The sequence below is a fragment of the Pomacea canaliculata genome, linkage group LG7 (assembly GCF_003073045.1).
Source record: "Pomacea canaliculata isolate SZHN2017 linkage group LG7, ASM307304v1, whole genome shotgun sequence".
Lineage (NCBI taxonomy): Eukaryota > Metazoa > Mollusca > Gastropoda > Architaenioglossa > Ampullariidae > Pomacea > Pomacea canaliculata.
The window spans coordinates 7,312,046-7,334,768 of record NC_037596.1 but is presented as its reverse complement, the minus strand read 5'-3'; the positions used below and the strand labels follow the sequence as shown (position 1 = coordinate 7,334,768).

Sequence of the window (22,723 nt, the reverse complement as noted above, 5' to 3'; positions counted from 1 at the left end):
TGGGAATCCCATGGGAAACGTCCCATGGGACGGGATGGGATGGGACAGCACACTTTTGTATTCCCATGGTAGTCGATACTTGATATTGCAAAATAAATTACTGTTATTTCATTCATCAAGGATTTAAATCTTTCCTCTGAATCATCTATTGTATGTGAAGTAGCAGGAATTATAGAACAAAAGCCGAAAAGTGGTTTTCAGTGTTGTCCATAGGATTGTTAATAGCATGGGTCCCATGGAAACATCCCGTGGGATGGGACGGAGATGACAGGCATAAATTGCCATGGACGGGATGGGACGGGATAGAAAAATATGTCCCATGGACAACCCTGGTGATTGCGCTTCTTTTTCAAACTACTTTCATATTCAGGTTACAAATGTCACAGGGATTATATATCCCAATGATTATGATGTTTGATTATCTATAATGAAACCCGCTTTGACAGCTACCCCGATATTCATCTGCAACTTTTACAAATCTTACTGCAAGACAGAGGTTTGTGAGATATCACAGAAAATGCTTTACATTTAGGAGCAAACCCTGGTGTGTCTACTGCTAGCCACGAACTCTACGCATCCATGCATCGGTTTACCGTAAACGTAAACTTCTCGTGGGTTTAAGGAAATCGCAGCAGTAGCAGAGTAAAGATATAAAATTAACTGAAGCAGTAAAGTATTAAGTAACTGAAAAACTTACAAGCTTTATCACAGCATTGATTTTTGTTTTTAAAAAAATCAATGTCGTAAAACGCCGGAAGTTGTGCAGTAAAGAATGTTATTGAGTGATGTCCCTTACAAAATGGCTTCCTACCTCGAGGAACCGTTGAAGATTCAATTAGTCCACGGCAAGTGCTTGTCGATGATAAGAGCTGTTCCCTTCTGTTATGATTCAGAAATATTTTTCAAAATCCTTGTAATCAGATGATTAATGCAAAGAGGTCTTTCACCCTGCAGTCTCGATTGTAGTATTGTTTCTGTCTTGTGATCGGTCTCTTTAGTCTTTAACTTCATCACAAATAAACAGAAGGCTTTAGTAATAATAAGTGGGAATTTATAAAGTGCAGTGTCTCAGCCAAAAGCGGACTCATTGCGCTGAACGAGATCGCAAAATAGTTACAAAGATGTAGAACAAGTTAACAAAATAGTAACAAAGATGTAGAACAAAAATGACAAAGTGAATCTGACATATATATATATACATTTTTTGGTAATTTTTTTCCGTTTCCAGATTAAAAACAAAGTTAATAGTTCGTGTCCATTGAGACATAAATTTGCTATGTTTGCAGGTTCTAATACTTATTTACTGACTTTAAAACCATCTTTGGATGAGGATGGTGATGATATTGACATTTGTCACTTAACTGCAGAAGTAGAGAATTTGACTGGCATCCCTAAAGAGAAGCAGAAGCTTATTTTCAAAGGTTTGTCTTTTTAATCATAGTGGAGTGATAATAAGAACTCATAGTGGAGTGTGGTGTAAAGCAGTGCATAAATCAAAGAACTATTTTGTAATCTTATGCTAAAAATCATTTGGTGTTTTCATAAATTCATACTTTATTATTTCTTTTCCAGGTCGGACACTCTCTACAGATAGTAAGAATCAAACAGGATTAAGGGCACTTGGCCTGACAAATGGAGCGAAGGTCATGGTTCTGGGCTCAAGGGTGAAGGACTAAAGAATATAATTCTTTACCTGACCACACCTACTGTAAAACCTCCTCATAAAGATCTCCTCTACTCTGACCTCCATCCCCTCTTAGATTTGACCAAAGAAAATGTTCACTTTACTTATTTCACTATCGAAATGTCATTGCTATTTCGACTACCTCTCCAGCATAACTTATGACCAACAGGTTCTGCTCTACTGTTTGCAAAAAGTTATGTTTTGAAACAAATTAAGTACATTTTAAAATAGACTGCCTCTGGCCAACCATTTGCCTTACATGTAGAATATGGCTTTTTGCAGAAATAATGTAAACTAAATTAAGCACATTTTTAAAAAGGCTTCTTCTTTATTGCTGTATCTTCATCAGTTTATATCAGTCAATTGTGTGTCTTTTCAACCTTTTGCAGAAGTCTCATATTTATCAAACTGAGATTCTTGTAGCCAAATATCTCTGCACTATTGCAACTTTTTGCAGGAATCCTGTGTATGAAAAGTACATACTGAGAGCCTCTGTGTTTACTATGGTACATATGTATTGATCAATTGCTCATTGCTGGAGAGTTAGTTCCCATGTAAATCTTTAATTAAGTGCAACAGTGGCATGACCTAGTGAAAACGACAAAGAAAAGTACTTTGATAGGGTTTTAAGTGCTTTATTTTGAACATTTAAATAAACAAACTTAAATTTGTAGGTGTTTGAAATCATGGTTCGTGTAATTAAAGTAGATGAGTCAATTTCCCTGCTAAGATCTCTTTCAGTTATGATCTTATTTTGGTGGATTCTAGCAAGTGCTAATAGAGAGGTTCTATTGAACTAAAATTAAGACTTAATAAAAATTAATAGTTCAATAGTTACAGTTATTTTCTTTGATAACATTTGGTAACCTTGGTAACATTTCTACAACATGTAAATCATAAATTCTTTTGATTGTGTTACTGAAATATATTTATTATGTAATTTTGTTGTATATTTTGATGAACATTAACAGGACAGTTATGATTCTTTCAACATCAGTCATACCTATTTTTGTTTTGTTTGGGGCACAAACTGACATTTTTCATTCTCTTTCAGGGGCATTTCAGTAATTTTGCTTTTTTTTTTTTTTAATGACTGATTTACAAATACTTTGGAAAGAAATTTTGCGAGCTGCCCGACATTACTAAAGATGAATTTACTTTTCTCTTCATTTGATTTGCAGTCTCCGTCAGTTGAGGGTGCATCCATCTCATCAAGCCAGGATGCTGGCTCATCAGTTAATAAGGTATTAATGTTGTCTTTATTACCTGTTGTTTTATTGTTCATTTTATTCTTCAGATCAGTTAAATACATTTAAATTAAAAAAAAAATTGTATACAAAGCTTCCAGTTTAGTTACATTCATTGTTTAGGCTCGCCGAAACAAACAGTAGAGAACTTCTTAAGAGGCTAAGCGTTGGTCTCAGCAGACAGATAGCAGTCCACCTATACATGTCCATGATGTAATAAATGTCCATAGTACATGTGTACTCACACATATGTTTATTTATAAAGGTGTGTGAGAGAAAAGGTTAAAGACAAAGGAAGAAGTGAGAGTGCAGAAGAGAGAAAAAGTGAAAGTAAATGTGGGAGCATTTGTTGTAGTTAGGTAAATTGTATGCTTGTATTTAAAGTGATTGTACTGTAATGTGCTGTAATAAAAAAAAAGGTCCATGGTAGAGAACATTTATCATATCCCTCTGTGCTGCTAAGCAGTTGAACTCTTTTCCACATCACATTCGCCATTCTGACTCCAAGGTTACATTTGAATGCTCTCTGAAAACATATCTGTTCACAAAGTACTACCCCTGAATTACTATTCTTAACTCCCTTGTAATACTGTCTGTCATGTTAACCATCATGTAATGATTCCATCTTACACTGTTTATATCCCTTCATACCTTCATTGCTTTACGTTCTACTCTTGTACCTCATCTTTATGTTATTCAGTGTGCCTATACATACCTCACTGTCCACTGGCTGTTATCTTTCATTAATCATTATTAGTCTGCGCAGAGAGTTTCGATCTATCTTGGTCATGATGATGAACGCTATAAGTTCACATTATTATTATTAATATCAGTTGCAGAGGAAACCAGGGTGAAAAGTGTTTAAAGGCAGATTTTGCAATATATTGTGAATATTGAGACATATGTGTATATTAATGTATAAGAGAAAAAAGATAGGCTAGTCTTGTAGCACATCTCTGTAAAAGCAGGTTGTCAAATAGGAACAAATAGAATCAGAGAAACTCATCACACATTACATATGCACTTTGTGGCAAATAGCTGTGCTAGGATTGTTCATATAATTTTTTTTCTGCTGCAAGCAGAAATCTTACATCCTGAACAATGGCTGCATTTCTTTGCTTAGGATTGTCTTAACTCCATTTTGCAGTTGGAAAATTCACTACTTGGGGACCAGGACAAATTGCAAACTCTTGAGTCATCTTTGGAGAAAGAGGCTAAAAATCTTACTACCCTGATAGAGGATATCAACTTCTTGAACAGCGTGAGCATAATAAGGCATGAAACAGTATCATGCAAGTATCAAGGTTTCATTTGATTGTTGTCTCAGAAGTCTCTGTATCCTCACTATTTAAAAATTGCAATATCTTCTTTGGAAGCAGAGTGCGGCCCTATGCTCCTCAGGGAGTAACAAGGAATAAACTAACTTTGGAAGCACAATAATGGGATGTTGAGTTTTGTTACTATAGCAATTTAATTTTATTTAAAGTGCCACTGTTGTGAAAAATTGAAGCTTGTTTATTTTTTTTCCGATAAATTTTGTCTCTCATAACTTGGTTGACACATCTTGAGATTTTTCTCTTAGTTTTTAATTACTGATTCTAGTGAAGGAAAGATGTTGTACATGTTATTGGAAATCAGTTGAGCAGTGTTTCTTTTGCAGAGTGGTACTGTGTTGTTAACCATGTTTCAATGGTGTACTAAATCAAATATGCTGTAGAGTGTAGAGTGATACAGGAGGTAATGTATTTGTGATAACTTCTGCAGAACTCTCAAGGTGCTGGGATTGAACGAAGACAACTTGAGCAAGGTCGAAAGGAGCTGATGGCTTCTGTGGAAAGCTTTATGCAGCTCTTGGAGTCATTAGACAGTCTACAGCTAAGTTCAGATGACTTGACATCACGTAGCAAACGCAAGAATATGGTTGATAGAATACAGGTAAGTGGTATTGTAACATTTTTTGGTGTTGTTTGACACCATTTGATGGGAAGTAAAATGCTGGTTTTGAAAGCATACCATCACAATCTTAACTTTCATAGTCTATTTATCTGTTGCTATTTTCTTTTCAGAAACTTATGGATCAATGTGAAAAGTTGGCAGAAAAGCTTAAAGACAAGAATGATCCTTGATGTTTGGCCTTAACATGAGGTGCCAGACATCTTGCATCCTTTATTTACGAATATAGATCACTGTGATCTTTATATGCTAAGTCAGTGGATTTGGTGGCTGGTATAGAATAAAAGCAACAAGGATATTAAGGAAACATGTCTCATGGTTGTGCAAGGAGGGAAAGAGAGAGAGAAAGAAACATTCCACGGTCTTTTAAGGTGAAAAATCGCCAATGCATGTTTTACTGTTCCAAGAGCAAAGCATCCAAGTTTTAAAGTTTACAAACCATCTAGTGTAAAATGACATTGTACTAAAAATCATTTGTAATGGGATACAGTAAACATAATCATTGTTTAAAGCTCTTTATGGAGATGTGTTAGGTTACTGGAGAATTTGAGATTGATTCAGTTTAATACATCAGTACATAATATTTATTGGAGACAATATTGATGCTTTTAAGACATTGTGTGCATGTACGTGCTCATGGTATACATGCATGAAAATAAAATATTTACTTTGTACCTCTGTGTACATATGTGCGCCAGATATTTCTTTCATATCATTTCCTTTCCTGTCTTTTGTGATTCATTTTAATCTGTGCACAACTGGGTGGTATTCAGAGACAAAAGGTAGCTTTGAATCCAGCTTAACGTGGAATGTTACTACCTTCAAGTTACTGATTGCATAATACATATCAGGTATGGAATACATGTATATGCACTGGAATACAGGGTTAACTATAAATGCACAGGTGATAAAGTTGGTGTGATTGCATTGTCTCATAAATAGGAGGGTATTTTCTCAATTAGAATCTTGTGATGAAGTAAATCAACCAGTTTAATAAAGTGTATTCATAAATCATTAATGTTCATTGACTTATTCAATATGGACAAAATCCACTCAGTTGAGCTGCAGCAGTGAAGACATAAACGTGCGGGTGTGAACTGTATAGGAAGAGTTAAAAAAGCTAACCCAAGCCAAACTAAGAAAATTAAGGTCAAAGTTGCAGCAAGTTAATAGAACAACTGTTATTGGTTTGTTAAAATAGTGTATATTGAATTTTTAATTGCTTTTATATTTTTTGTTAGAAAAGAACATGGGTTTACCTAAATTCATTCTTATGGTGTTGCTAAATTGAAGAGCTTTAAACATATGAATAAAGGTGTTTTTCTCAACCAGCAGTCTGACTTGTAATGCCACAGGTGATTATATCTTTCAAAACACAGGTGAAAACTGCAGTGTTTAAAGGTTTGTATAAAACACATTTTTTTTAAAAACATATTTAGGGAATTAGTATCATTTTATTCACTGATAAACTAGTGATTCACTTATAAACCTTTTCTTTAAAAAATGTTTTACACTTGGGCTAACCTTTATTCATTATCTTACAATGATTCTGGCTTATGCGTTTCAATTATTCCTGTCAGTCCAGTGAAAGGACGGGAAAATGTGGTATTGCTTTACTGGTGCTATGTCATAGGTTGATTCATGATGTATTGCATGATGTGAAGATCTTAAATTATTGTTACGTAGACTTTGTTTTATCATTGTAAAGTGTTGTTAGATTTTTTTGGTTCTCTATGGCACAAATAGCATGTGTGTGTGCTTGCATACGTGCACACACATGCATGCTTATAAAAGAATAAAAAGATGTCTTTATTTGTGCTCTGTCATTTTTTTTTTTACATTCGTCTTCATGAAACATGTCTGGAATCGGCTCCTATTGCTTTTTCTGCCTCAAGACATCCAAAAAATCTTTTACCATAATCTGCTCTCAATAAGTTGTTTATAATTGTTTCCTTTTAGACCTCACTATACCTAAACTGCTGATAGACATATCATGGCTCATTAACTTGAAATGCAATTGTGAAAAAGTTAGGTTTTGAAAAAAGATAGGATGCTTTCTTAGCTTAAGATCTATTTCAGGTTTCTGGTGAATAATGATAAAAAGTATGCTGCCATAAATACTGATATTCTAACGTGCTTTTAATGAATTTTTGTTATTTTTAAGGTGGCATGAGTGGTGAATGATGATCTTGGTGAATTGGGAATGAGAAATTATTTCTGACATAATAAAACAGTTTCTTTATTTCTCAATTTTGAAATAATTTTTACCACCTTCAATTGTACTCCTTTTTTTTTTTTTTCACAGCATGATAATTTTATCAACCTGCATTCTCCCAAGAAATGTTTTTGAAAAAATTGTATTTGTTGGGTTTTTGCTATTGCAAATACACTTCTAAAATGAAAATTAACATTGAAGCAAATTTTATGTCTAATGTGTTTTTTCTTTTCAGAAAACATACTTGAAGCGTGCATGGGAGCGAGAGGGTACATCTAAGTGTTTTCACTAAATGCATGATCTTGATAGACTATGTTTCTTTCACAAGTCCTGTAGACAAGCACTCCATTTAGACTGTAAATTTCAACAAATTAGCAGAAAATAAAAATTCATAATCATTTGGTGTGACTACAAAAATATTTCTTTTATTAAACATAGTCACCAGAAGAGTTCGCAGATGCACTTGAATATGTATAATACATAGGCATACATAAAGCACCAATTGTGAATACCAAATCGATATTTCAGGCATATTTTCTGGAGCTTTTCCTGCTGTTCTGCATTATGTTGTGTCTCAGCTACTTGCAAAATGACCAACGCCATCAAACCTGATTTCATCTTGTACTCAGCCGATAGTAGATTGAGTGGACTGCCATGAAATGGCAATAGTAATGTATTGTGCCGCATAAGGCTCATCTGCATGAAATGGTGCCTGTTATGGATAGAAGGATGCATGGAATTGTGTCTGCTCTGAAGAGTGACATTGTGCATGCATATCTTGAATCAGGCTTTCCTCTTCTTCCTGGACACCAAGTTTAACATTGAGATAGTGCTGTACTACAAGGTCTATCTGAAAAGTAGCAGGGCTGGTGTCACAAACAATTTACAGTCAAATCTCTCTACTATGCCACCCCGCTACTATGCCACTCTCGGTATTATGCCACTTTTGCTCGTTCCCGACTATAAATTCAATGTAAAAAAAAATTTACTATGCCACCCCTACTCTCGCTACTATGCCACTTTTATGTGATTGTTAAAAGGTACAAGTTGTGAAATTTCGCGCAGTGCTCGATTACTATACTGTATGGTAGTGTGGGACATGGCAGTTAGGTGGATGGAACCTAGCACCAGGGATGGGGAGTAGCTGTAGCCTAGCTACAGCTACTGTAGCCGGCTACAAATTTTGTAGCTTGTAGCTTAGCCGGCTACAAATTAAAAAAAGTAGCTTGTAGCCGTAGCTACATTTTAGAAAGTAGCTGTAGCTTGGCTACATGTTGGCTACTTTCACGACTGTAGCACTCTAGTAGTGTACAAAGTATGTCTTTGGGTTGTAGATTTGCATCTATATTCCAGAATGTTCAGCACGGCAGCAATGTAAAAGATAGAATGTCTTTGTGCGAGGGAGGAAATGATGTTCAACAATGTAGCGATGTTCACAGTAAAAAATGTCTTTATTGCGACGAAATAGAATGTCTGTGCTAGAATGTTCGAGGGGAGGGAGAATAAATAGCAGGGCTGACAGTGGTGTGGGACCTCTTTGTGAATTGGAGAGAGAGAGAAGTTAGGCCAGCTGCTGAGAAAAAAGATACTGAATTAAAGAAAACTTCAGTGTGGAATTCAATCTCTCTTTTGCGAAGCCACAAAATGTGGGTATAGTTTCAAATGCAAGAATTGTTGAGAGATAGTTCAGTCTGGCAGGACTTATCATGACAAAGCTGCGCACTAGGGTGACAGACAGCAACTTCGAGGCCAAAGTTCTGGTCAAGTTCAATTCCATGAAGGACTGAAAGCATGTAGATTTGTTTTAAGGTTACCGGTACACTCCAAAAATTAAGGCCAGACACAGGTCGAAAAAAAAGTTTTTTGTTTCACGGGATAGCGCGGATTTTTTTTTTTACCAGCTGTTTAGTCTTTGAATGAAGTTTAAAAAAATTGTTTTACTGCACTCGTCGCGCGATCGGTTGCCATGGAAACAATTCAAAATGGCGCCCAAACAAACATTTTAAAAAGCTTATAACTTCGTCAATTTTGTGAGTAGACTCAAAATTCTGTTTGAAATAGTTACCTAAAAGTAAGATCTACAAAAGTAGGAGGGGGATTTTGCAAAATCGGCTTAGTTTTTTTTATGAATTTTTTTGTAAAACACTGTGTTAAATTTTAAGAAATTTTGATTTAAAACGGTATAACTACCAAAATACTAAATATTTCTTGAAAAGCTCTCCTACAAATGTTTAAATTTATATGAAGAAAGCTCAACCAAATTGCAGATCTATATCTCTTGTCAAAAAGAAGGAGTAGCTTTTGAAGTAAACAGTCTCTAACCAAAACAAGAAACTGAGAAATCGCGGAAAGAAAACTGAAAGCTTAGTAACTTCTAAACTACTCAATATTTTTTTAAAAGCTCTCTCAAAGAATTGTTTAAATATGAATAAAGAAAATTTCAACCCAATTTTAGGCCTGTATCACATGCCAATATAAAGTTATAAGCTTTTGAACTAAACAAGCTTACTAAAACAAGAAACTGAAAAGGCGAAGGAAAACAAAGTGAAAGCTTAGTAACTACTAAACCACTAAATATTTTTTAAAAAGCTCTCACCGAAATGTTTATATATGTATGTAGAAAACTTCATTCAAATTTTAGGCCTGTATCACATGTCAATATAAAGTTATAGGGATTTTAAGTAAACAAACTGTAACAAAAACAATGAATGGAAAAAGCGCGAGCAGAAATATCAAGCTTAGTAACTTTGTTTTATCTAAGCCTTTCATGTAATTTACCTGCTGAATGAAAAATATAACCATCTTTCAACGTGTTACTACATATAACTTTAACATTACTAATAAAATTAATTATTTTATTCACTTTTAGAAAAGTCAACATGGTTGTGTTGTTTACCCAACTGCTGACCAGGCTTCAGAGAAGTTCACAGTAATAAAAACAATGGTGTTTGCAAACATTGAGCAACACAGTTATAGGTTTAGATAGTTATATAAAAGTTCAGTGTCCACTAGCTTCATGGTTTTTGCCATCTTTGCTCTTTTGCTATCTAACATTTAGTGATGCGCGATGTCACATATATTGCTTCCAATTTTTGCAAGCATCTACTGAAGTAGCAGCATTAGTAGGAAACACTCTCATCTTTCTTAGCCTTCAGTTGCAGGGTGATGGGATGAACATCAATTAAAGAAATTATTTCAAAAGCTTATAGGGGAGTATAACCAATTCTTGCAGCCCTATGCTCCACTGGGGGCAAATAGGAATAATAAGAATAACCTATTCATGAAATCTAGAGATACATCACTGGTGCACCAGAATTTAAGCAGCTGCTCATGTTCTGTTCCTCTGTATGCTAGGATTATTTTATGAATTACCTCTGTAGTCACATGGATTAAAGATGGTTTGATTTTGTGGCTAGGGGGTATCTTATTTTCTGTCAAAGATTTCTGGGAAAAGCACTATAGCTGTCTGGCCTTTTAGGGGGCTGACAATGATGTGCTGTCTAGACACTGAATGGCTTCAAACTTGACTAGATAGCAGTTTTCATTGTTTGTTAGGAATGCTATACATAATTGTCTTCACATTCTGTTTGTTACATTTGGTTGGAGTAAGACCATCCAACCCCCACCCAACCTTTGTTTTCTGTGCAAATGATGTAAGCTCTGTTTCCCTACATTCCTGACAAAGTACATAAATAACTAGCATTGTAAGTTCACTCAAATTTGTAAATGTTCACATCTAGTCCTGATTACTACTGAGATTTGCAGCAGAAATGAAAACTTCGCTTTATTTTCAGCTCGCTTACCACATGACTGATGGTGTTTTCGACAGCCGAATTCGGTTCACTAAGTTACTTTTTTTAGCTGCTACGACGGTCTAAGAATGTCCTCGTGGTTTTTATTTTTTTTTTTTTTGCACGTGGTATTGTGAGAAGAAATGAGCGTCTGACAGGCACAATGAACATTTAATATTAACGTTAATGTCTTAGAAAGAAAATATCACTGAACTAGCTTTCAGTTGCTGTCGCCATTTGTTTTATACATCCGGAGGCCATGACAGTTGCCTTGTGGGATACCCGAGCACAGCCGAAGCGTGTTCGTGTGCCCTATGACCCCGTCTAGGTCGGCATTAGTGAATTCTGATTGGCTATATGCAAAGTATGTTACGCATGCGTCCATATAAGGAAGTTTCCGACCCTTTGTGTCGTCTAGAAAAGAGCTTGTATCATAGCTTGGGGCCTTCTAAGGGTTTTGACTCAGCCTTTGTTTGAAAATTCATGTCATGACCTTTCGACCGATATACGATGTGACACAGTTGCCCACGTGGCGAGGTGTGTTGCTATGTCTCAAACATTCTCTATTCTCGCTAATTCTGCGCTCGGGAAAAGTAAATAGGATAGAAGTAGATGTTTTCATTGACAAAATAGACATATTTCTAGATTGTTCTATGAAAAACCACTTGGTGAGTGAATAGAACAAAATATAAACTTTGACAATATGAAGTAATCTGAAAATGATGATGATGGCGATGATGATGGCGATTTGTAATGCGCAGGTATCCATTCCGAAGAATGCTCATTGCGCCATAATGAAAAATTTTTGACAATTTTTCGACCGGTGTCTGGCCTTAAAATCCATATTTTAAATATCTTTAAGGGTTTTTAAATATAGAATAACAAAATAACACAAATATAGCACTTTAAAACTGTTTTTGAGTACCTAAAGTGAAAATTGTGACTTTAATCAACGTTTTTGTTTCAAAACGTACAAGCATTTTAAAAAGAAATTTACACAATACCATAAGTCATATACCAAAGGTTTTGGGTTTTTTGTAAACTAGAGGCACTGATAAGAAAACGGATGCATAAGGCGTTTTGATATCTCAAGATTTCTAGGATATAAAAAATCAGACATGGTACCCCTCGACTCAGTGTGAATGTGGCAATTAAATATTAAGAAAATATTTCGAAAAATGTTAATTTAATCAAAAGTAATGTTTATACCATATTCTCAAATGCATCACTTTGTAGCTTATGCATTTCTAAACAAAATTGCAAAATTTTACTGCTGTAGCACAAGCCAATCTTGAGAAATATGTTTTTATAGTTTAGGACTGGATGTCAAAAACGACAAACAGAGAAATTCAAGCTTAAAGATTTAAAATAAATATATCTTGTATCAGATCATTTTTGAAAAATATATTCAGTGTTATATGCTACATTTGACATCCTACTATATAATTAAAGTCTATTCTAGTATGCCAGGACTATACTTTTCACCTATCAGCTTTTGGAAACAATTAGTTTGTGTTCTTTTCTTTGTTTCAGTGTTAGTGTTAGAAAAAAATGCCTTATGATCTGCTTGCCTAAATTAGATTAAGCAGTGTTTTACTTATATTCCATGCAAACTCATTTATTTCAATGGTCTGTTGTTTCATTGTCACAGTATTGATAAGAGGTTGACATTTTTCATCACCACATAACCTAACTATTGAAAATTCCACCAGGTACCTGATACTTAAGCATCTGTTTAGTTTCATTTCTAAGTAATAGGGAACAAATAGTTATAGAAAACAAATGTTTATCGGAAAACTTATATAATTTCTTTTGTCACTAAAACATGATGAGGAAAAAGATCCAGAAATGTTTAATATAATCGTAAAATACGTGTACTTATTGTGTGAAAAAGGCCGGGGGAGGAAGTGGGCAAGGAATGAATGAAAGTATTTATGGATTCACTAAATAAAATTGTCGGTATATCGCAGTTCTCCGTTTCATTATTATAATAAAAACTTTGTAAAGCAAGTAATAGTGTTTTGTGTGTATGTTTGATGTTTGTGTATGTTGCTACAGCCAGCTGGCTACAGCTAACTTGTTATAACATCACGCTTTTAAAAGTAGCCAAAAGAAGCTGGCTACATTTTAAAAGTAGCCCAAAGTAGCTGGCTACGTTTTGGAAAATTGTAGCTGTAGTGTAGCTGGCTACATTTTGAAAAAAAGTAGCTGTAGCCTAGCCAGCTACAAATTAAAAGTAGCTTGCCCATCCCTGCCTAGCACGCACACAGGGAGGGTGGAGGGTGGCGATGGGGGTAGGTCGCTGGCCTGGTGACAGTCACGTGACAGAGGGAGAGCGGGAGGGGGTCGACTAGCGACAGGATGTAGGTGTGCGGATGTGGTTGAGAGGGGTGGAGGATGAAGAGGTGAGGGGGAGAATGAGAGGAGACAGCTAGCGCCAGCCAACTATTCTTGAGAGCTTTGGACTGACGGGTAACTTGAGCAAATAAAGCCGTTTTTACGAACCCTCCGTATTATGCCACTCTCGCTACTATGCCACTTTTGCTCGGTCCCGGTAGGTGGCATAGTAGGGAGATTTGACTGTATTTCAATTCCGAGCAACAGACTACATGGTTTCCTTTTCAAAATAATCCCCCTTGAGTCTAATGCACTTTTCCATCCTTCCATGTTTTTATGCGCTACTGGACGAGAGTTGTGGAACGACAAATTGTGGCTGCTTCAATATGACAATGCACCTGTTCATAATGCCAAGCAACCAGCATTTCCTGGTAGAGAAGAACACTGCCATCCTGGAAAAACCTCCTATTCAGCTGATCTGGCTTATGTGACTTTTCTTTTCCCCATGCTCAGGGGGTGGGCATCCCAGAAGAATCCTTCCAGCATTGCATAGAGGCATGGCAGAGAGAGATGGAAAAGTCCAGAAACAGATTAGAAAGTGCATTTTTATTGTTATTGATATCACCAGTTCATTTTAAAATTGCTGGTGATCAGGAACAAACATGAGACAAATCAATTTTAATTGTTAAGAGAATAGTTTTAACAATGATGTTGGAGCTGCATATTCTTCTTAGGCCATTTAGCTGGATATGGCAAGAGCAAAAAAGGCACATGCTTTCCACATAAATAAAAATAAAATGTTAAAAAAAGACCATTTGTCCTTTGGGCATGTGTGTGTATGTCCTTATTAATTTTGCAAGCATTATGGATTTGTGTTGCCTTCTGCCATCAACTTGTTGGCCTCAAGACAACCCTTGAATATAATAAACATCAGAGATAACATACACAGAACTGATCTGGAAAACCTCAACCTTCTACGTAATTCATTTTTCTCTTTCTGATCGTAGACATTTTATTCATGAGCAGTCATCCAATTATTTGCATGCAAAACCTTTTAATAACGCTAAACATTCATGCGCCTTACCACTATTGGTTGACAACACTAACGATGGGGATTTGATCCACTGGTTGGATCGTGAGAAGAACAACCTCTGCAACCTCTAACAGCAACATGGGCATTCAGTGGTCCTTTGCCAGGCAACTTTGGGATCTCAACTTTGCGGATGACATCAGCCTGTTGTCCCACAAGCAGCAATTGCACAGTCAAAGCTCACTCGGCTCTCAAAAGAAACAGTGGTAACTGGCCGACGATTTAACAAGAGAAGCTTTGGGCCGGAACCCACAGGGGAGTGCTATTTCCTGGGGCACATCACACAATCAAGCTACAGATGAATTATATTAACTTCTAAATACTTCTGGAAAGTCACACCATCGACATCGTCTGCTACAAAACCAAGGGGCACTACTCTCATGCCGAGTTCTTCAAGCCCAATATGGCGGCTGCAGGCTTACTTGTGCGGAAGGTCGCACCGTCAATTTTACAGAGAACAGTTATAAATAATGCGGTTCCTCTCTCTTTCGTAAGGTATGCATGTTCTTAGTGTACCATAGGTTAGGTTATTGAGTTCTTTGAGATTCATTAGCTGTTATTTTAGTCTAAAACGCTTTGTAAGTTTCATAATCAAGTGATCAAGGACAATTGGCTGTTGATTGTTGTCAAGACTTGCTAATGCATCAGTTTTAATTCCATAAGGACAGTTTTAGGTTTGGCATTTAAAACTTCACGTTTGTTAAGAGTTTTCATAATTGTTATCTGCTTCAGTTGGAATCTACTAATATACAGAAATATACTGTATTGAAAATATTGTAGCCAGACAGTTGAAATGTAGCAAATTTTAATGGTAAGAAAAATATTTATACAATCCATATGTAACTGAAAATTTAATTACAGTTTTTTAGGACAAATAAATATAATAAAACTTTGAGCTCAAAGGCTGTTGAGTGGATGAGTGACGAACACCAATTTTATTGTAATTGTATTAACTAGAACTTCTTTAACAGAGGTGCAGGCAAAGTCTGGAGACCAGATAAGGAATATTATGATCAATTCAAATTCCCAGTTCTATATCCAGATGAGTCACTCGCTGATTGGAAACTTCCGCCTTTCAATGGTGAGTTATGATAAAAGCATGTCTTTTACATTTTTCTAAAATAAAGGGTATGCTTCAAAATAATGGTTCCTTCTCATTATTGTAAAGCTTTTTCAACCTAATTTCAGCAAAAGTGTTTGAACATTTGAAAATCAGCTAAGTGGAAGTTATAAGATATAGTCCTAGGATAACACAATTGAGATTGAATGGAAGCCAATGATTTTCATAAATTTTCTTAATATAAACATGTCCATTTATTTTGCTATTCAGATGCAATGAACCATATATATTTAGTGAAAAACATATACTACTTATGTGCAAAGTTTAAAACAGATAACTGAAAGTTGAAGAAATCATGAAAACTGGGTTGGCTGTAGTGAATATTGTAAGGAGACCACTGGCTGGTGTAGCTAGGTCTTTTGCTTACTAACAGTGTATTGCTAACAAGTAAGGGCTCTATATTTTTATGTAAAACTTCTAAGGAGGCTTTATAGCTGTGTTTTTGGTGTAGAGCACTTAAAACAGAAGAATTCTGGGTTCAAGGTATGCTCTAGAAAAATCTGTCCATTCAGCAGCTTATAGGTGCCTGATTTTTTTTTTACTAGGGAATGTAAAGGGAGTCAGGATGCCCTGGAATGGTGAACCACTTAAATTCACTGCCCTCAATCATTAGTCTTTTTTGATCCTCTAATTTTTTTTTTTTTAAAAATATTTGTTTATGTCATCTGGCAAATTTGAAGAAGACACATGATTCTTTAAACAGAGAAGGCTGTGGTGAGAGAAAAGATAGTTGAGAATGTTACTCTCAACTTTGGTCCTCAACATCCAGCTGCCCATGGAGTTTTGCGTCTAGTGCTGACCTTAGATGGTGAGGTAAGTGTGCCTCTTTACCTGTCTCTTGAATTTTTTTCAGTGGATTGTATCCTAATTTGTTTTTCTTCAAATTTTAAAAATCTGATCTACCAGAAGTTGCATTAGCCAAAACGTTTTTGTGCTATAGAAGTGGTAAGACAAAGATTTATCATTATGTATAATTCAGCTGAGTAGGTGTTAATTGATAATACTTCATCAGTGTGTAAAATGTATTTTTGATTTCAGACTGTAGAACGGGCTGATCCTCACATCGGCCTTCTACATCGAGGAACAGAGAAATTGATTGAGCATAAAACGTACACTCAAGTATGCATTTTCTCAAACCATATCCTATTAATCCCTGTTTGCTCAGAGTTTCATTTTTAGTGTCATGATTGTAGTTGAATAGAGGGTTTATGCACCTTTTTCTCCATGCTATCCCCCCCTCCCCCCAAATAATTTTTTTTTTTAATTATTATTTGTTTTGTTTTTACTGTTGCTTATTTCTCTGCATAGTTCCAAACTATAAGCCCCCTAAAGTATTCATAGATTCAACAACAGTGCAGAATGTATCTGAAATAGAACAAGTGTCTTTTTATCATTGTTTTCAGAAATTTTGATTTACAGAATTGCACACAGTGATCTAAAACAGTGGGGTGGGTTGTGGTCCTTACTTTGAGGTTGTTATAACTGCAGCTGTGCAATACGAATAGTGAGTAGCTGCAACTCTGTGAGCAGTATTCAATTCCCCTGCAAAGTCTTCCCTTCATCCGGAAGAACCATAAAGTGACACATTCTTGAAGGCTATTTTAAGTATTTCTTGATTCATCTTTATTGTTTAAATCTTTCGACTGAGTCTTCCATAATCCCTCACTTCTAAGTTGATACTGCAGTTAAAGCTTACAAGCAATGCCCAGAACATAGGTTGGCAGTGCATTCATTTATTCGTACAATGTGTATTTGTACTTATTCCTTCTGTTGGTTCTTCTCGCAGTCTTTACCTTACTTTGATCGCCTTGACTACGTTTCCATGATGTGCAACGAACAGTGCTTCTCCCTTGCGGTTGAGAAGCTCCTTAACATTGAGATTCCTGAGAGAGCAAAGTGGATACGCAGTGAGTGTTTATACGTTTAAATCCTAAAAACATGTTATATATGTCTGCACTTGACTTGTCAAAAGCACATATAAAATGTTTATTTGTTGTGTATAATAAATAATTAGTTATATATCTGATCCTCTTTTCATATGTAACAAGTGTGGCAATGCCGTGTGTATGGAAACTGTTTTGAAGCATCCATTTGAGCCAACAGAAGCATCATTTGGTTAAAAAGAGCCTTATACGTTTAACTGCAGTAATTGTTTTTTTCTTGATCTCATGGTCCTCTGCTGTTGGCAGCTATGTTTGGTGAGATCACTCGTATTAAAAACCACATCATGGCTGTTGGCTGCCATGCACTTGACGTCGGAGCAATGACTCCTTTCTTTTGGCTGTTTGAAGAGCGAGAGAAGGTAACGTCTGTTTGTTGTCCTTGACAAACATCTATGTTATCTTTTCTTCAGACTTAACGTGGAAAAGTATTAGTGTAAGAAAGATTAAGAGTGATTTTAGTTTCTTCCACATACAGGCTGTTCCTTGATATTCATAGCACAATCATGCCTTATGCATCAATATTTGATTAACAACTGGTAGAATATGTGATGGTTGTATCATATGATTACATGCATGGTTTGTCATTGGCCAAAACATCATTATATGATGCATGATTATACTGTGCATGATAATCACATGACAAAGTTGCCCCAAAATGCATTTATAAAAGCTGAAAAGGAAAGCAAACTAATTTGGTTCAATCTACTTTGATAACAAAGTAATTTGTTTGCTTTTGCTCCAAATTTTACCCTATGTGCTTATCTTTTTACGACAAAAAAAAGCAAATTATTTGTTTATACTATGTAGTATGGACCCATAAAGAGTTAGTCTTCAGTTTATTTATATTTATTTTTTTAGTAAAGTACATTTCTAATGGTATTGCTTTTCTGTTTTCCTTTCTCCCTTCTTGTCATATTCATGGATTTTTGTTGAAGCTGATGGAGTACTATGAAAGAGTGTCAGGAGCACGTCTGCATGCAGCATATGTCAGGCCTGGTGGTGTGGCCTTGGTGAGCTCTCCCTTTGTCTGTGACCTTGGTTTATAAGACTTTGCTGAAAAGGAAATGATATAATTTTTAAGGGCTTTCTTAATCTGTAAACCAGCGAGGAAAATTCATGAAGAGTCTTGGTCAGGGTTAGGAGAAGAAATAATTTTTTATTTGATGATGACTTTTTCCTGATGTTCGGACAGCATAATCTAGGTTGAGCTTAGCATAGCTCAGTAATCATTGATCAGCATAGCAAGCACAGTAGTTAGGAGATAGTATGTTTTTTCCTTTACTTATTTCTGGAAATCTATTATGCTGCCATGGAAAGTAGTTTAGCAGCCTACAGATTATAGTGGAAGAAAGAATTTCTTCTTATTATTATTCCTTTTCGCCCTAGTGGAGCATATGGCCGCAAGAAGAAAGAGCTTATCTGTTACTAAAAAGAGTATATATGAAATATTTGTTGTAAGTCAAGTAATAATGAATTTGCACTGCTTGAAGAGAAAGTAGGCTTTGAAATGGGAACATCAATATTTCTGCATAACTGAAGGCATGTCTGACTATATACATTTATATGTGAACTATATTTTCATGTCATCTTGATTATATTGAATTGTCTTTGTGTTTTGATGGCTTATAAAGGATTTGCCAATTGGACTGATGGATGACATCTATGAATTCGTTGGAAAGTTTGGTCAGCGTCTTGATGAAGTAGATGACCTTCTAACTGAGAATCGTATCTGGAAGGCTCGAACAATTGACATTGGAGTCATCTCAGCTGAAGATGCCCTCAACTATGGATTCAGGTAACAAATATTATATACGTCTCATCATAACATAGGATCTGCTGTTTGTAATGTAAAAATGAATAGAAAAGGAGAATGTGTATGGCAGACCCATGTTGTGTTGAATGTAATAAAAGAAAGGTGAGGGAAATGAGTAGGTATGCGGTGAGATATCAGATGTGGTCTATTAATGTCTGAGACGACACACAGCTGTGATTGAAATCTGAATGTCCATTTTTTCAACAGTGGTGTGATGTTGAGGGGATCAGGCATCAAGTGGGACATCCGCAAGGCCCACCCATATGATGCATATGATAAAGTTGAATTTGATGTACCCATCGGACGCAATGGAGACTGTTATGACAGGTACAAAATGATATTTCTGTCTTTGATTCCTTGTCCCCTGCATGTTCCCTCTTTCCCCTTTTTTCCCCTGTTTTGTGAATTTTTATAGTCTTTCTATTTGTCTTGCAAACTTTGTTTTTTTTTTTCCCTTTTCATTTCTCCTTTCCAGTCAGTCTTGCTTAATTCCAGCTGACTGTTCACTTTGTTTCATCCCTTCCCAGCTAATTAGCAGTCAAAATCTTGTTTGTATTGATCACCTTGCAATTAACTTATGTCACCAGTTTCTTTAATATGTTTCATATCTGTCCTTGTTTTCTGCTATTTATTAGTATCAGCTCTTTCCATTCCCTAATCTATGTCTATTCCATCTGTGCTTTTTCCAACAAAGCTCACATATACCAAATTTCTGCAAGCACTTCAGGCTTGGCACAAAGTTTCAGCAGTATGCTGCTAGGAGGAAACTTGTAACCATGATCTAAGGTTGTCACCCTTTCAGATACCTGATTCGCATGGAGGAGATGCGTCAGTCTCTGCGTATCATTCACGAGTGTCTTAATAAGATGCCTCCAGGAGAGGTCAAGGTGGATGACAACAAGATAACACCACCATCTCGTCGTGAAATGAAGGTGTGAACGTTGATGGACCTTAAGTTAACACCTTGAAATGAGTAGGAGTGACTGTTCAGGCTGCTTATTATTGTTTTTTTAACCTAACATCCAAGATCCCTTATAAATGGTACAAGAACACTAGAGAGTGGTAGAAAATGCATAAAACAGATTAGCTTAGATAATTTGCTGCTAAGGATCCCATAGTTTAGTGATTACTTAAAGCAACAGTTATTTTAGGGAGATTATGTTCAAAAACAGTTTTTATTTTGTAATATGTTGGTTCTTTTTTTTTTTCCATCCCCAAACACCTTTTATGAAGAGTCATTGTAACTGAGTGTGTGGATGGTGCAAGTAAGGAGGAAAGGCGTTGTGCATAATGCAAATTTTATTTGTTTATTGTTGTTATAATAATAGCACCTGTCACTGATACTGACCTCATGATTCCAAAGGCTTATCGAGTTGCTCCCTTTACTTGGACATTTAGGGGGGGTAGGGGAAATCAGCATCCAGTCTTAGTAATAAAAGAAAAAATAATGGTTGAAAGATGCATCTTGATTTTTTTCTGTCTTAACTCAGTATTTCTTAAAATTGTTAACCAATATCCTGTTTGTGTAAGTGGTCTGAACTGTTTACAAAGGACCAGAGGAAGAGATGTTAAGGTCAAGAGTTGTGGTGATGATGAAAGAACTTGAGATAAATGGGAGATGTTGTAAGGAGAAGACTTGGCGATGGGAAGGGAATCCTATGTCAGCTGCTAAAGAACTAAAATTACCTTTGAAATTATGTATTTTTTTTTTCAAAGCAAATTAAGAAAAATGTTCTAACATGACTTTGTTTTTCATGAAACATTAGAACTCAATGGAAGCACTCATTCATCACTTCAAGCTTTTCACCGAAGGTTATCAAGTGCCTCCTGGTGCCACCTACACAGCTGTTGAAGCTCCAAAGGTAAGTTAAAGGATGCTTAGGTAAAACACAAAAGGAGAGTAAGTTTACAGGAGATGACAGAAAAGCTTGTTTCATTCTTATTTCGCAGTAATATCTCTGTCCTAATGGCACATGGGCAGCCATTTAGTCATTAACTTATAACGTTTGAGATGCTGTACATCAAAGGGAATAAATGCACACATTCGTAGGGAGTTATTAAAAAGCCTGTCATTTATCAGTATCCAGCTTGGACATGTAGAGGAAGCAATTCTTGCCTTTTAGATTGCCATTAAATTTAGTGATTTATGACATTCAGTGCTACATCATCTCCTTAAGACACAGGAGGTATCAACTTTGAGTTTCTTGTAAAACTTCTTTTTTAATAACATGTTGATTAATTACATTGGTGGTTAAATCAGCTGGTTAACTGTTCACAGTTGACATGAACGTGTTGTCATAAAAGCGCGTGTGTGTGGGGGCTGATCAGTGGGGAACAGTAAAGTTTTAAGCAGCATTTTAAAAGTGAAACTGGCTTATGCTATCTTACAGGGAGAATTTGGGGTGTACTTGGTGTCTGATGGTACCAACAAACCATACCGCTGCAAAATCAAAGCACCTGGATTTGCCCATCTAGCAGGCCTAGACAAAGTGTCCAAAAAACACATGCTGGCTGATGTTGTTGCTATTATTGGTGAGTAATAGTCATTTCATTCTGTCTTGTACTTGGACCTACTATTTGCCAGTGCTACATGTAGCTTCTTGTGTGTGTTTTTTTTTTAAGTCCTTGGTGAGCAAAATTAATAAGAAATTGTCTTCATTTTATAACTATATGGATGTATAAAATCCTAATTTAAAACTTCATTTTAAAGAGTAGTTCATGATTGCAGATTCTGATTTTCATTCTTGCTATACAGGTCACATTTTCTCTCTCTCATTTCGTTCTTCACATTTTAGCAATTAAGATAAGAGAAAAAAATTAATTCATCTTCTTTGCCCTTTTCAGTATGAGTTTAAAATTATGTTTGTACAGACTCAGATTGTAGCTGTGAACTGCAATGTAGCAATATCTTTGTGCAAGCACACATGTGCAAAGAACATGTACAAAATTTTTTGTGTAAGGAGAAGGTATTCTACTAAAAATAAAAATTGTCTGTTTCAGGAACATTGGACATTGTGTTTGGAGAAGTTGATCGATAAAGAAAGAGGTTGCTAGCATTTAATTTAACCTCAATTCACATTGGACTTTTCTTAGAGATATCTGATAGAACAGTCTGCATGATGAAATCATGCAGACAGCCACCCCATTATCTGGAGTCTTTTATACTCTGTGTGACCTTACCAGTAAATGTTTGATGAGCAAACTCAATAGTTCGTGGACACCAGGACACCATTAAGACAAATAATACATTTATCAATTTGCTTTTGAGAAGCCTCCTTTTAGACCAAGCAGTTTTGGGTTTCTATTTTTTTTTTTTGGAAGAGAAAGATTGAGAAACATAATGAACACTTTCAGTTGTGCTACTGGACTAACTGTAAATATTCTGTGATGCACCTGTTAGATTTAACCAGTCAGGTAAAAAATATTACATTCTTGGTACTGTTGAGCTGGTTATTGCTTTGTATGATGTGACCAAGATATGTTCATTGAATTAAAATGTTTTGAAAAGAATTGCTATTTACAAAAATTTT

At 35.8% G+C, this 22,723-nt stretch overlaps 2 protein-coding genes across 2 annotated transcripts; both read left to right on the top strand.

Moving 5' to 3' along the window:
* The first annotated feature begins 774 nt into the window (after nucleotides 1–774).
* Nucleotides 775–7,304, top strand: LOC112568004 (BAG family molecular chaperone regulator 1-like). The gene is made up of 7 exons (XM_025244987.1): nucleotides 775–845; nucleotides 1,287–1,421; nucleotides 1,573–1,664; nucleotides 2,866–2,928; nucleotides 4,079–4,192; nucleotides 4,696–4,866; nucleotides 4,998–7,304. The coding sequence occupies exons 1-7, from the start codon at nucleotides 800–802 to the stop codon at nucleotides 5,055–5,057; spliced, it is 681 nt and encodes a 226-aa protein (XP_025100772.1). The 5' UTR covers nucleotides 775–799; the 3' UTR covers nucleotides 5,058–7,304.
* A 7,360-nt stretch (nucleotides 7,305–14,664) lies between these two features.
* LOC112567992 (NADH-ubiquinone oxidoreductase 49 kDa subunit-like) lies at nucleotides 14,665–22,703 on the top strand. The gene is made up of 13 exons (XM_025244966.1): nucleotides 14,665–14,812; nucleotides 15,289–15,398; nucleotides 16,141–16,250; nucleotides 16,476–16,556; nucleotides 17,224–17,344; nucleotides 17,627–17,739; nucleotides 18,316–18,390; nucleotides 19,012–19,175; nucleotides 19,401–19,520; nucleotides 19,996–20,125; nucleotides 20,960–21,055; nucleotides 21,584–21,725; nucleotides 22,194–22,703. Exons 1-13 carry the CDS (start codon nucleotides 14,721–14,723, stop codon nucleotides 22,229–22,231), a joined length of 1,392 nt encoding a protein of 463 aa, XP_025100751.1. The 5' UTR covers nucleotides 14,665–14,720; the 3' UTR covers nucleotides 22,232–22,703.
* Nucleotides 22,704–22,723: the final 20 nt, after the last annotated feature.